Source organism: Danio aesculapii, chromosome 8 (genome assembly GCF_903798145.1).
Source record: "Danio aesculapii chromosome 8, fDanAes4.1, whole genome shotgun sequence".
NCBI lineage: Eukaryota > Metazoa > Chordata > Actinopteri > Cypriniformes > Danionidae > Danio > Danio aesculapii.
This window is the reverse complement of record NC_079442.1, coordinates 54715894-54732233: the sequence shown is the minus strand read 5'-3', so window position 1 is coordinate 54732233 and position 16340 is coordinate 54715894. Positions and strand designations below refer to the sequence as shown.

The following is a 16340-nucleotide window of genomic DNA, read 5'->3' as shown; positions in this document are numbered from 1 at the left end:
ACATCATTGTGTGTGTTTGGGATATAGTGTGTGTGTGTGTGTGTGTGTGTTCCAGTCATATGTGCTTCGTCACATCATTGTGTGTGTTTGGGATATAGTGTGTGTGTGTGTGTGTGTGTTCCAGTCATATGTGCTTCGTCACATCATTGTGTGTGTTTGGGATATAGTGTGTGTGTGTGTGTGTGTGTGTGTGTGTTCCAGTCATATGTGCTTCGTCACATCATTGTGTGTGTTTGGGATATAGTGTGTGTGTGTGTGTGTGTGTGTGTTCCAGTCATATGTGCTTCGTCACATCATTGTGTGTGTTTGGGATACAGTGTGTGTGTGTGTATGTGTTTGGGATATAGTGTGTGTGTGTGTGTGTGTTCCAGTTATGCGTTTTCTTAAGTCTGAGTGTGTGTGTGTTCCAGTGATGTGTGTTTCTTCACCTCGTGTGTGTGTGTTCTTGAATGATGTTTTGTTTTGTCGCTGTTGTGTGTTTGTACACACTCTACTAAACTCATCTTAATGTTTCCCCTGAAGTAAACAGGATGCTTTCAGTGTCTTTATGTGTTCCTGTATTCAAGTAATCCGTGATTGGCTGTTCAAGTGTGCGGTGAGTAACAACACTAACACACACACACACACACACACACACACACAAAACTGTATTCTTGTGTAATTCTGTGTATTATATATCTATACTCACACACACACACACACACACTTTATTTTTGTGTAATAATGTGTATTTCATATTTACACACACATTCCTTCATTTCCTTCAGTGTCTTATTTATAAAGGGTTGCCACAGCTGAATGAACCGCCAACTATTCCAGCATATGGTTTACACAGCACTCACAAATACTTTATTCTGGTATAATGTGGTGTATTTTATATTTAAATGCACAAACACACACACACACACTTGTTGTATAACGCTGCGTATTTGACGCACACGTATGTACACACTCACATAAAGACTTTATTGTTGGATAAGAGTGTATTTTACATTGACACACACACACACACTGTTGTGCTGATGTGTGTGTGTATGGTCAGTGCAGTGGATGTGCTGCTGTGCTGTGTTCAGATGTTGGTTGATTTGATAAGAGCGCTGCCGTCCTGAAGCCAAACCCGTCTTTGTTCTCACTGTGTTTAGATTACAGAGGTGGAGACCGCTGGAATGAGCTTCTGCACACCGATGAAGACGGAGATCTGTGTGTGTGTGTGTGTGTGTGTGTGTGTGTGTGTGTGTGTTCTGCCACGTCTCACACTGAGCGGAGATCTGAGGTGATGTTTACAGCATCAACAAACACACAACGCCTGCACATTTCAGAGATTCACTGAGTGTTGCATAATCCTCATTCCTCATACACTCATGCAGACCAGTTCTGACACACACTTCAACTCACTATTATATATATATACACATATTATTCTTTATATATGTCCCAGGGGATGTTTAAAATTTACACAGTATTTCCTATAATGCTTTGGTTCTATTTTGTGGATGTAATAATTATATATGCATATGAGCAATATCACACTTGTAGCAGTACGATATGGCTGTATATCAGCACTGGTGGGACACTAAGGCACGCCTCCCACCAGTGCCGATATACAGCCATATGGCACTGCTACAAGTGTGATATTGCGTTTATACAACAGTTCGACGACATAATCGTGTATCTAAAAAAGAAAATCAAACACAGAGAGTAGTGTTGGGTCAACAGACGATGCCATCATCCATTGCCGATGGCCGATAGACATCACGATGCTGAGCCGGCATCGCGATCCTCCGCCCTGCCCCCGTCGCAGCAGCAACCCGCTGACAAAAAATACACACTCAGACCCCGTTTACACTAATACATCTTAGTTTTAAAATGGCGTTTAAATGGCGATTCACTTAGCATTTCTGAACACTGTCAGTCCACACAGCACCGCTGAAAACACACATCACGTGACCACACACACACTCTGTCATGCGCTCTTGCAAATGCGCACGTCTGAGCTCCGGGCAGTCAGCGGGTGCTTTGAGCACAAAAGATCAGGGATGTAGCGCTGGATGGCGTCTCACTAAAGTTGTTAAACATGATATTTATTTAATCTTGTCTTTATCTAACGACTCTTCGGTCTTTTGAATCTATCAGGTAACGTGTCACAGCGTCAGTACTCTCCTTCAGTCTTTCACTTTCACACTTGTACTCAGTCATTTTAGGGTAAACCTCAGATACTGTTGGTTGGTTCCTGTTGGTTGTGCACCTTTTTTATCAACCAAGTCTTGCTGTGAGGCGATTGTGCTACCCACTGTGCCACTGTGCTGCCCTAAAAAAAAAAATATGTATATATATATATATATATATTACCCTAAATAACCCAGTTAAGTCTTTAAATGTCACTTTAAGCTGAACACTAGTGTCTTGAAGAATATCTAATATTTTATCTAATAAGATTATCTGTCTAATATTAATTACTGTAATTATGGTGAAGAGAAAAGAAATCAGTTATTAAAGATGAGTTATTAAAACTATTATGTTTAGAAATGTGTTGGAAAAAAAGGAGGAGGGTGAATAATTTTACTGTTCAACTTTATCTCTGTGTGTGTGTGTGTGTGCGCGTGTGTGTGCGTGTGTGTGTGTGTGTGTCTGTATATTTGTTAATTTGTGTGTGTGTGTGTGAGAGCATGTCTGTGTGTATAAGAGTGTGTTTATTGTGTATTTGTGTGATGAATGAGGGTAAATGTATATGAGTGAGAGGGTGAGCAAGATTGTGTGTGTGTGTGTGTTTTGCTGGTTTTCATCACATTGTGAGCAGCAGATGTCCCCACGTGTACAGCAATAGCAGTACATGTTGATGTTGTGTGTTGAGTGTTTTGGTCTCTATGAGGGAAAGAGCTGATCAGTCAGACAGAGTGAAGGAGTGTGGAGATGTGAAAGCAGTCTGTGTGTGTGTGTGCGTGTGTGTTTGAGGGTTTGCTGGTGAATTCTCCATGTGTTTAATACGTCCTGTGTGTGTCTAGTAGCAGTTTCCCCTGTGGAGCGTCGGCTCATTATGAAGCAGATTAAAGTGTTGAGATCAGCATCAGACATCTGCTTCTCATTCACATCTGAACCTGCAGAGTTTATACACACAGGTAAACACTCTCACTTTGATCCTCACACACCGCTTCAGACGTGTCTCACTTTCCCCTGAGCTGAGCAAAAGATAGAGCGTGGGTAAGTGTGTGTGTGTGTGTGAGCGAGTGATAGTGCCTGTGTGTGTGTGTGTTTCACAAGATGGCTTTAGGTGGCATAGTGGCTCAGTGGTTAGGACTGTGGCCTCACAGCAAGAAGGTCACTAGTTCGAGTCTCGGCTGGGTCAGTTGGTGTTTCTGTGTGGAGTTTGCATGTTCTCCCCGTGTTGGTGTGGGTTTCCTCCGGGTTTGCTCCGGTTTCCCCCACAGTCCAAACACATGCGCTATAGGTGAACTGATCAACTAAACGGGCCATAGTGTATGAGTGTGTGTTTGAATGAGTGTGTATAGGTGTCTCCCAGTACTGGATTGTGGTTGGAAGGGCATCCCCTGTTTAAAACATATGCTGGAATAGTTGGTGGTTCATTCCGCTGTGGCGACCCCTGATAAATAAATGGACTAAGTCGAATGAATGAAGATGACTCTGTTTGAAAGAATTCATAATTTTATATTGATTGGGATAATAATGCCACAGCCGTATCACTCTGCAGCCCAACACCGGTCCCTCTGAAGCTGAGCAGGGCTGAGGCTGGTCAGTGTCTGGATGGGAGACCACATGGGGACACTAGGTTGCTGTTGGAAGTGGTGTTAGAGGGGCCAGCAGGGGGCGCTCAACCTGGGGTCTGTGTGAGTCCTAATGCCCCAGTATAGTGAAGGGGACACTATACTGTCAGTGAGCGCCGTCTTTCAGATGAGCTGTTAAACCGAGCTCCTGACTCTCTGTGCTCATTAATAATCCCAGGGCACTTCTGGTCAAGAGCAGGGGTTAGGTGTCCTGGCCAAACTCCCTCCATCAGCCCTTACCCATCATGGCCTCCCAATCATCCCCATCCACTGAATTAGCTCTATCACCGTCTCTCCACTGCACCAATAGCTGGTGTGTGGTGAAGCTCTGGTGCTGTTGTCCTGTCTCTGCCAGAGCATCATCCAAGTGGAGCTGCACACTGGTGGTGGTGTGGACAGACCCCCCTCATGATTGTGAAGCGCTTTGGGTGGATGGCCATACCTGATAAATTACATTACATTCCAATAATAAATTTAAAATAGTATTGGGAATCAGTCATTTTAACCCACACAATGCATTTTTGGCTGTATCCCCTCCAAAATACCAATAAAACACTAATGATCCGCAGAAGCAGGTGTAGCGTGTAGAGTGTGTTATATGACTCTACTGCGCAGAGGTCAGTCCTTATAAACACGAGTGCTCTGGTTTCACTGCTGCTCTGAGGTCAGCACAATCTGGACAAAAACACCCAACCACCATTCCACAAATACAATAAAAACAAACAAAAAGCAGATTCTGCTCCGAAAATACTGCAACATCATAACCTCACGCACATTTACTGGATGTTTCTGAGGGAAAACACTTAAAAATGTCTCTATTGTCACAAAAAAATGCACTTAAACAACGATTATTTCTAAATATATCCATATGTTTCTAATCGGCTGCTTCTTAAGCAATTTACTTCTTAAAGCAGAATGAATAATAATAAGATTAAATGATCATTTTAGTTCAAACTGTTATAAAGTGGGGTGACACAGCGACTCAGTGGTCTCTTAGCAACTATGACCTCACAACAAGAAGGTTGCTGGTTTGAGTCCCGGCTGGGTCAGTGGGCATTTCTGTGTGGAGTTTGCATGTTCTCCCCGTGTTGGGATGGGTTTCCTCCGGGTGCTCCGGTTTCCCCCACAGTCCAAACACATGCACTATAGGTGAACTGATCAACTAAACTGGCTGTATAATTGGGTATGGGTGTTTCACAGTACTGGACCTCCACTGTGTAAAACATATGCTGGAATAGTTGGTGGTTCATTCCGCTGTGGCGACCTCTGATAAATAAAGGGACAAAGCTGAAGCTAAAGGGAATTCTGTCACTCATTAGTTCTTATATTATTTAGTTTTTAATGTATGTCTATCATGTGTATATGCTTTTATTTCAGATGTAGCCAAGTTATTTTTCCTCATGAAGTTAGACAAACTTAAAAAGATAATGATTTAGCTATAAACTGACATTGAGTATTTTTACATGGAGACCAATAATCTGATTTTAATACGATTAAGACAATCCTCTGATTAAGAGTCGACCGTGTAAACAGTGATTTCTGATTAATTTAATCAGATTAAGGTCATAACCGAACTAAACAACCCATTTTAGTGGCATTACTGAAGTGCAGTACAGACATGTAAACACCGCAATCAAACTATTACCATCATGTAGGATTTTCACCACATTTTGTGACAGGATAGTCTATACACACACGGCTGTCTGACACTATTATCTACACCTACTGAGTCAGTGAACACCACAGACACACACGTGTTTTTTTTTCCATTCAGCGTGCGGTGTCAAACTCCATTAAAACGACACTCTTCCAGCAGTTCAGACTCGCATCCAATATCTCGTTTGTCAGGGGGGCATGCATGAAATGTTCCTGAATGAAAGTGAAAGTGCCAAACTGCAGTTAAAGTCCACAAATTAAGAATGAAACACCCGAAATTACATGAAACTCTGGAGGATAGGTGAATAGCTTGCTGACGCAATGATGTTAATGGAATTATGTGCTATAACTGGGCCCACACGGATTCGCAGATTTTCACAGATGTTTAGCTCATCATTGATTCTGTTTATTTACTTTTAAATTTATTTACTTAATATTTATTCAGTTTTTAAATTATTTTTAGTAATAATATTGACTAACATAAAAGTTTTTCGGCGTCGCAGTGGCGCAGTAGGTAGTGCTGTCACCTCACAGCAAGAATGTTGCTGGTTCGAGCCTCGGCTGGTTCAGTCTGCGTTTCTGTGTGGAGTTTGCATGTTCTCCCTGTGTTTGCATGGGTTTCCTCCGGGTGCTCCGGTTTCCCCCACAGTCCAAAGACATGTGGTACAGGTGAAGTGGGTAGGCTAAATTGTCCGTAATGTATGAGTGTGAGTGTGTGTGGATATTTCCCAGAGATGGGATGCAGTTGGAAGGGCATCCGCTGTGTAAAACATGTGCTGGATAAGTTGGTTGTTTCATTCCGCTGTGGCGACCCCAGATTAATAAAGGGACTAAGCTGAAAAGAAAATGAATGAACAAAAGATTTTCATATAATTTATTTAAATACAGCTTGTAAAGTAATATTTTTTACCTAATAAGTGGATCTAATTGGATTTGCGTTGTAAACATTAAAGTTAAAAAGGTATTACTTTTTAGTTCATATATTAAGGTTTTAGTTATGATAATCCCAAAATAATTCCACATAAATCCACAGATTTTTAACACAAATCGGTGCAGAAATAGCACAAAATGTCTGCAGAATCCGTCTGGCCCTAAACACAACATGTAAAACAGGATCCTGAAAGGAACATTCAAAGGGCAGCTCATGTAAACGCCTTCATCTTATTATTGTTTTATTCAGATTAAGGCAAATCATTCCATTACTGATGTCCATGTAAACGTAGTCACTGTTGATTCAACATATGTACTTCACACAGGTGAGTGGGATTGACAAACCACCTGCAGACACACTCCCTCCTCCTGTGTGTGTGTGTGTGTGTGTGTGTGTGTGTGTGTCGCCTCTTGTTGAATTCCTCCTCATTGTGAGTCGCTTTGAACAAAAGCTTCTGCTCGATGACTGAATGTAGATGTTTATTAGTGTCTGATGATGTGCAGTTGTCTCTGTTTGGGTTAGGCCGTAGACAATATCATTAGCGAGAGAGGGAGTGTGTGTGTGTGTGTGTATGTGCGAGTGAGAGACAAAAAGAGAGAGTGTGAGAGAGTGTGTGTGAGAGACAGAAAGTGTCTGTGTGTGTGTGAGAGAGAGAGAAAGTGTGTGCGTGTGAGAGAGAGTGCATTAGAGAGAGACAGAAAGTGTGTGATAGAGAGATGGTGCAGTGTGTCAGTGTTCAGCAGTGTGTGTGTGTGTGTGTATGTTATCAGCAGCTCCTCCTCCTCATCAGGTCTCTGTTCTCAGTGTATGATGGAAGGTCTCTGCGTTCTTCCTCTGAGAGAGAGAGAGTGTGTGTGTGTGTATGTGTGTGTAAGAAAGCTAGAGAGGCAGTGTGTGTGAAGCCTCAGGTCTGTTCTCCGTGTATGATGGAGCGTCTCAGTGTTCTTCCTCTTCCTCTGCTGCTGCTCTGTGTGTGTGTTCTCCTCCAGCCGGCTGCGTCTCAATCCTCCGTCGGCTCCAGAGCAGCAGCAGCAGCGCAGCGCTCCCGCACCCGCTGGGTCACCAACGGCCGGGTGTTCCAGCTACGCAGCCGTGGGCCACAGTACCAGCCGGCAGGCAGAGCAGAGGCAGCCCGGCCAGAGGCTCCAGCAGCGGAGCAGAGGAACTCCAGCAGCAGATCTGAGGACGGGATGGTGTCCGACGACCCCTATGACCCCTACAAATCTGTAAGAAACAACCCATACTACAATTACTATGACTCCTACTACCGGCCCAGGCACCGCAGCCCGCAGAGGCATCACGGATACGGGACCCGCTACTTCCAGAATGGTGAGAAATGAAGATTATCGATGCGTGATATTAAAAAAACACTTTATGATAGGCCTACATATTCATTTATATCACTTATTCATTAACCCTTGTGTGCTGTTGGGTCGTTTTCATCCACTTAATTTGGCCTCATTTGACCTCATCTTTCTCTGTGTTTCAGCAAATGTGATGGTTTTTGCTGACGAATCTTATTTTCACACATATTTTGGGGGAAATGCTTTAAAACATTGAGAAAACTCTAAGTCTGAACTCTAAATGCCACTCTGGGACTCTCCTTTGGTGATGCTGGTGCTGTTTTTGCTCCATTGACTTGCATTATAATCACATTTACTGATCGCAAAGCCATGACAGCATATAATCCTGCATTCTGGAGTGTTGCTGGTTTCCCTGTTGGGTTTAAGAGGGATGGTTTGTGGATTTTATCTGTTGATCATCACTTGGCAGCATTAACCTGTCCTGTGTGTGTGTGTTTATGTTTGTGTGTGTGTGTCAGGTCTGCCGGATCTGGTGGTGGACCCTTACCTGATCCAGGTGTCCACGTATGTGCAGAGAGTGCCGATGTATAACCTGCGCTGCGCGGCGGAGGAGAACTGCCTGGCCAGGTCAGTATAGCAGTGGTGCAACTCCTAATTTACAGCCCAATGAAAGAAGCTTTGAGGTTTGGCTTCCTGCTAATATACACTAAAGCTATCTGTTAATGAACAGTTTCAGTGTTTGGTGTTTATTTATGGTGGTGAATTGCATTATGGGATGTTGATCTCTGCTCTGTCCACTTCTGATGTTGATAATTCAACTCTGCAGTTTAACAAAGTGACTTTTATTGACATTTTAGTAATAATATAATATATCAGGACTAATATGTAGAGGAATGAGTGTGTAAAACAGCAGAAAATGTGCTGCAGTTTATTACAAGGTTTCTGTAGTGTAATATACAACACCAACACACACAATACAGCACTGCACACTATTACACACATGCAGAAACACACTTATACAGGTTAAAAGCTGCTGGAAGGAAGATCAGGATCCCATAATGCAATTCAAAAACAGAAATAAACTACAAATAAAAACATGAACACAATAGAAGATATTGTACAGACAGCTGGAAACCTGTAACTACTGACTTCCATTTGTTTTTCCTAATATGGAAGTCAATGGTTCTGGCATTCTTCAAAATATCTTCTTTTGTGTTCAAAAGTAGAAAGAAACTCATGAAGGTTTGAAACCATTTTGTGGTTGAACTTTCCCTTTAAGTTACTCCTAGTTACTTTAGACACAAGTGTCTGCTAAATGATTAAATATAATGTAAATGTAATGTTTTCAGAACATTAGAACAAACACATTGCTTATTCGTTGTAAATGTGATGGTTGTTCAGTACGTTTCTGCACATTTACATTCATCTAATGTTCAAATGTTTCTGCAATGGTCATCTAGTATTATCATGAGGTCTGCAAATGATAAGTGTTGCCCTAATGTACGTATAATGATAATAATTTAAAATAAGCAATTCTTTCCTAAGTGGTGAGCCCTGATCAGCAAAGAATAAGCTGAAGGAGAGTAAATAAGTAAATAAAGTGATCAAACATATTTTTATTTGTGTTTGCTGTTTTATTACACTGGTGTGAAGAACTGATCTGTAGTGTTTTAAATCTTCATATAGGTGTATGTGTGTGTGTTTCTTAGCTCTGCTTCAGGAGCTGCAGACTACGACACGCGGGTTCTGCTGAGGTTCCCTCAGCGCGTCAAGAACCAGGGAACCGCAGACTTCCTGCCCAGCAAGCCGAGATACGCCTGGGAGTGGCACTCCTGTCACAAGTGCGCAGAGCACACACACACAAACACTGCAATAATACTCAAAAACACCACATTACTGCGTGCACAACACTGCAATACGCACACTAACATTGCAGTACTACAAACAAACACTGCAATACTACACAAACACACTGCATTACTGCATGCACAATACTGCAATATACACACAAACAGTGCACTACTGCACACTGCAATACGACACAAAACACTGTGTTACTGTGCACACACAACACTGCAATATACACACAAACACTGCAATATACACACAAACACTGCAATACTACACACTGCACACAAACACTGCGACACTACACACTGCACACAAACACTGCAATATACACACAACACTGCAATATACACACAAACACTGCAATATACACACAAACACTGCAATACTACACACTGCACACAAACACTGCGACACTACACACTGCACACAAACACTGCAATATACACACAAACACTGCAATATACACACAAACACTGCAATATACACACAAACACTGCAATACTACACACTGCACACAAACACTGCAATATACACACAAACACTGCAACACTACACACAAACACTGCAATACTATACACAAACACTACAATATATACACAAACACTGCAATATACACACAAACACAAACACTGCGACACTACACACTGCACACAAACACTGCAATACTATACACAAACACTGCAATACTATACACAAACACTGCAATATACACACAAACACTGCAATATACACACAAACACTGCAATATACACACTAACACTGCAATACTACACACTGCACACAAACACTGCGACACTACAAACACTGCAACACTACACACAAACACTGCAATACTATACACAAACACTGCAATATATACACAAACACTGCAATACTACACACAAACACAAACACTGCAATACTACAAACACTGCAATACTTCAGACTGCGCACAAACACTGCAACACTACACAAAAACACCACATTATTGCACACACAACACTGCAATACTGCAGACAAACACTGCAATACTACACAAAAACACTGCATTAATGCGCACACGCAACACTGCAATATACACACAAGCACTGCAATACTATACACCGCACACTGCAATATACACACAAACACTGCAATACTACTCAAAAACACTCCATTACTGCAAGCACACAACACTAATATACACACAAACAATGCAATACTACACACTGCGATACTACAAACACCGCAATACTACTCAAAAAACACTGCATTACCGCACACAGAACACTGCAATACTGCACACTGCACACAAACACTGCGATACTTTAGACACTGCAATACTACACAAAAAACACATTATTGCACACACAACGCTGCAACACTGCAATACTGCACACAAACACTGCGATACAGCAAACACTGCAATACCACACAAAAAACACATTATTGCACACAAACACTGCAATACTACACAAAAACACTGCATTACTGCACACACGCAACACTGCAATATACACACAAACACTGCAATACTATACACCGCACACTGCAATATAAACACAAACACTGCGAAACTATACACCGCACACTGCAATATACACACAAACACTGCAATACTACACACAAACACTGCAATACTTCAGACTGCGCACAAACACTGCAATACTACACAAAAACATCACATTATTGCACACACAACACTGCAATACTGCACACAACACTGCAATACTGCACACAACCACTGCAATACTACACACAAACACTGCGATACTACAAACACTGCAGTACTACTCAAAAACACCACATTATTGCACACACAACCACTGCAATACTACACAAAAACACCGCAATACTACACACAAACACTGCAATACTTCAGACTGCGCACAAACACTGCAAAACCACAAACACTGCAACACTACACAAAAACACCACATTATTGCACACACAACACTGCAATACTGCATACAACCACTGCAATACTACACACAAACACTGCAATACTACATACTGCACACAAACACGGCGATACTACAAACACTGCAGTACTACTCAAAAACACCACATTATAGCACACACACAACACTGCAATACTGCACACAAACAGTGCAATACTACACACTGCACACAAACACTGCAATACTACAAACACTGCAATACTACAAACACTGCAACACTACACAAAAACACCACATTATTGCACACACAACACTGCAATACTGCACACAAACAGTGCAATACTACACACCAACAATGCAATACTACACACTGCACACAAACACTGCAATACTACACAAAAACACCACATTATTGCACACACAACCACTGCAATACTACACTCTGCACACAAACACTGCAATACTACACAAAAACACAGCATTTCTGCACTAACACAACACTAATATACACACAAACAATGCAATACTACACACTGCGATACTACAAACATCGCTATACTACACACTGCACACAAACACTGCACTACTACACACTGCGCACAAACACTGTAACACCACACACACTGTAATACTACACATAAATACCACATTGTTGCACACACAACACTGCAATACCTCACACAAACACTGCGATACAACAAACACTGCAAAACTACACAAAAACACCACATTATTGCACACACAACACTGCAGTACTACAAACACTGCAATACTGCACACCAAACACTGCGATACTACACACAAACACCGCAATATACACACAAACACTGCAATATACACACAAACACTGCAATATACACACAAACACTGCAATATACACACAAACACTGCAATACTACACACAAACACTGCAATATACACACAAACACTGCAATATACACACAAACACTGCAATATACACACAAACACTGCAATAATACACACAAACACTGCGATACTGCACACCAAACACTGCGATACTACACACAAACACTGCAATATACACACAAACACTGCAATATACAGACAAACACTGCAATACTACACACAAACACTGCAATATACACACAAACACTGCAATATACACACAAACACTGCAATAATACACACAAACACTGCAATACTGCACACCAAACACTACGATACTACACACAAACACTGCAATATACACACAAACACTGCAATATACAGACAAACACTGCAATACTACACACAAACACTGCAATATACACACAAACACTGCAATATACACACAAACACTGCAATACTGCACACCAAACACTACGATACTACACACAAACACTGCAATATACACACAAACACTGCAATATACAGACAAACACTGCAATACTACACACAAACACTGCAATATACACACAAACACTGCAATATACACACAAACACTGCAATAATACACACAAACACTGCAATACTGCACACCAAACACTGCAATACTGCACACCAAACACTACGATACTACACACAAACACTGCAGCACCATTGTATTTTTATTTTAGAACTAGAATATATTTTATAACTATATTTTATAACATATTTTGGACTAGAAAAAAGACTTTAGAAGAGTAGAGCAGTTTTGCAGTGTGTAGAGTTGTGATCTGTTGTGTGTTTCAGCCACTATCACAGCATGAATGAGTTCTGCCATTACGATCTGCTGGACTCCAGAACTCAACAGAGAGTAGCTGAAGGCCATAAAGCCAGTTTCTGTCTGGAGGACACGTCCTGCGACCCGGGATACCACCGACGCTACGCCTGCACGTCCCACACGCAGGTCATCAATTCAGTTCAATTCATTTTTCATCAGTTCATCATATTTCTATAGCACTTTTACAGATTAGATTGTGTCAAAGCAGTTTACCAGATGAAGTTCTGATAAACTGAAAGTGCCTCAGTCCAGATTTCACAGTTTAGTTCAGTTCAGTGTAATGTCAACGTGACTGCTGAAAGCCCAAATCCAGCAATGCACAATTACAGCACAACAATGCAAATGGCAGCCCTAATCACAGAGGACACCATCATGATGAGCTGTAATTTACTGTGTGTGTGTTTGTGCGCACCGCAGGGTTTGAGTCCTGGCTGTTACGACACGTATAGCGCTGACATCGACTGTCAGTGGATCGACATCACAGACGTCCAACCTGGAAGATACATACTGAAGGTTACAATAAACATTCATTCATTTTCTTTACAGCTTAGTCCCTTTATTAATCCAGGGTCACCACAGCAAAATGAACCGCCAACTTATCCAGTACATTTTTTACGCAGCAGATGCCCTTCCAGCTGCAACCCATCTTTGGGAAACACCCATACACACTCATTCACACTCATACACTACGGACAATTTAGCCTACCCAATTCACCTGTACCACATGTGTTTGGACTGTGGGGGAAACCGGAGCACCCGGAGAAAACCCATGCCAACACGGGGAGAACATGCAAACTCCACACAGAAACACACACTGACCCAGCCGAGACTCAAACAAGCGACCTTCTTGCTGTGAGGCGACAGCACTACCTACTGCGCCACCGTGTCGCCTCCAATAAACATTCTGCTTATAAATAACAGTACATTACTGAACACACATCACATGACGAGGACTGTAGCTATTAAAGAGCACCTATTATGCAAAGATGACGTTTATACGGGGATTAAACCCAGTTGTGTGTGAATATATCCAGGAATAATTATTATAGGAATTACAGTGAACATTTCTGCACTCTGTTGCTAATGATTGTAATAATCTATACTTCATATGCTCTATATATGATTGCAGGTTACAGTAAATCCAGGTTTCCAGGTGTCGGAGTCAGACTTCAGTAATAATAATGTCCGCTGCGATGTTCATTACACTGGAAACTACGCGCATGTGTCCGGCTGCACCATGAGTCCGTAAGTGCTGCGCTTCATTGATCCTACAGGACCTGACAGAAACACCCTCATGTGTCAGAATATGCTGAGCGTGTCCAATCTTTCTCTTCACAGACACTAGCACCAGAAACATCCTCAACATCCCAGATCATCTGTTCACCAGGAGAAATAAAGTCCACTTCTGTATATCTGAAAATAGCTCTGCAGCGTTATTAGTATGACAGAGGTATGAGCTCTCAGGTTACACAGATCAACTGCAAGACTCATTTGTCCTAAATAAATAACATTAACATCTGATTATTTACTTTTGATTATTTACTTGAGCATCAAAATGATAAACTTTACTGAATACTGGAATTATTTTAATGAAATTATGTTTAAAACAAGAGCAGAAATCTGCCTGTAAGGTCAGAAAAGTAATGCTGAATTAATTTAGTTTATAATTTATATAAAATATTAATCATAATTAACAGCATCCAAAATAAAAGTTAGTTTTGACTTAATATGTGTGTGTGTGTGTGTACATATATATTTTGTATTTATTTATACATATACATATATTTATAGGTATTATTTATATATTTATACATATATATTTTTATATTATGTATACATAAATACACACATGCATGCATATATCTGAGAAAATGATTATTTAGACTAGATATAATATGTGTATGTATGTATATATATATATATATATATAAATATAAATATCTATGCAAAAGAAATGAATTGTTCAGTTTTTTTTAAATATATGTGTGTTATATATACATAATAAATATATATATATATGGAATACACACATATCAGGCATCACGGTGGCGCAGTCACCTCACAGCAAGAAGGTCACTGGTTCGAGTACCGGCTGGGTCAGTTGGTGTTTCTGTGTGGAGTTTGCATGTTCTCCCCGTGTTGGTGTGGGTTTACAATGGGTGCTCCGGTTTCCCCCACAATCCAAACACATGCGCTATAGGGGAATTGAAAAAGCTAAATTGGCTGTAGAGTGTGTAGGTGTTTCCCAGTGTTGGGTTGCGGCTGGAAGGGCATTCGCTGCATAAAACACATGCTGGATAAGTTGGCGGTTCATTCCGCTGTGGTGACCCCTGATTAATAAAGGGACTAAGCCAAAAAGAAAATGAATGAATGACACACATATCTTATATGTTCAAAACAAACTTTTATTTTGGATGTGATTAATTCAGATTAATCTGCAGCACTAATTTAAATTTTAATGACATTTTTCTGACTCTGATATTAGATATATTTCTAATATTTACCCATAAACTGAAGTAAGGTTTCATTTGTCCCATGTCTTTTTGCTTCTCCAGTAAATGTAACCTGATTTATATTACTGATTTAGATGTTATTAATGGAAATCCTAATAAAAAACATGTTTAAACTCATTATCTTAGTGTAAATGAATGAGTCAGGTGTAGCATTTTAATTATTATTTTATTAAAGAGTCAACTTAATATCTATGTTAATGATGTTGTTTTACATTTAGTTAATTAATGATGTAAACATGAAGATCATGATGGTTTTGTAGATCTGCATGGAGGTTGTGTTATCGTTGTGTTTGAAGACATTGTAATAGTTTCCGCCTCTTAAAGGTGCTATTGACATTAACGTCACTTTAGTTTAGGAGGGAAAAACTTAACTTGAATAAAAGCAATGAGAATATGTATTTTTAATTCTCATGTGTGTTCTTATTATTCTGTGTGTGCGTGTGTGTGTGTGCGTGCGTGCACCTAAGGTTATTGTAAGTTCCATAATTCTAATCAAATTTATATCTAAAAAGTAATCTATATGTAACAGCCTCCTTTGTGCAATTATAATATCCTAATTAAAAAAATAGATTAAAATGTACTAATTGATAGTTTAAGTAATTAAAAAAAAAGATCAATTGATGAGCAGCACTGTGGCTCAGTGGTTAGCACTGTGGCCTCACTGCAAGAAGGTGGCTGGTTTGAGTCCCCGTGTTGGTGTGGGTTTCCTCCGGGTGCTATGGTAACACAATTATAGCAATTGATC

General features: G+C 40.6%; 1 protein-coding gene across 2 annotated transcripts; it reads left to right on the top strand.

Moving 5' to 3' along the window:
• Positions 1–7195: 7195 nt before the first annotated feature.
• On the top strand, positions 7196–14819 carry LOC130234217 (protein-lysine 6-oxidase-like). 2 transcript variants are annotated; one of them, XM_056464498.1, is made up of 7 exons: positions 7200–7695; positions 8189–8297; positions 9380–9511; positions 13052–13208; positions 13500–13595; positions 14212–14327; positions 14421–14819. In XM_056464498.1, exons 1-7 carry the CDS (start codon positions 7290–7292, stop codon positions 14425–14427), a joined length of 1023 nt encoding a protein of 340 aa, XP_056320473.1. In that variant the 5' UTR covers positions 7200–7289; the 3' UTR covers positions 14428–14819. The 2 variants fall into 2 exon arrangements, with proteins under 2 accessions (XP_056320474.1, XP_056320473.1); XM_056464499.1 differs by lacking the exon at positions 14421–14819 and having other exon boundaries at positions 7196–7695; positions 14212–14331.
• Positions 14820–16340: the final 1521 nt, after the last annotated feature.

What these genes read in the sequence shown, in the direction of transcription:
- LOC130234217 (XM_056464498.1), top strand. Translation starts at nt 7,290, where the DNA reads ATGATGGAGCGTCTCAGTGTTCTTCCTCTTCCTCTGCTGCTGCTCTGT. An exon ending in GAGGAGAACTGCCTGGCCAG is followed by an intron (nt 8,298 to 9,379) that starts GTCAGTATAGCA and finishes TGTGTTTCTTAG; the next exon opens with CTCTGCTTCAGGAGCTGCAG. An exon ending in CTGGAAGATACATACTGAAG is followed by an intron (nt 13,596 to 14,211) that starts GTTACAATAAAC and finishes ATATGATTGCAG; the next exon opens with GTTACAGTAAATCCAGGTTT.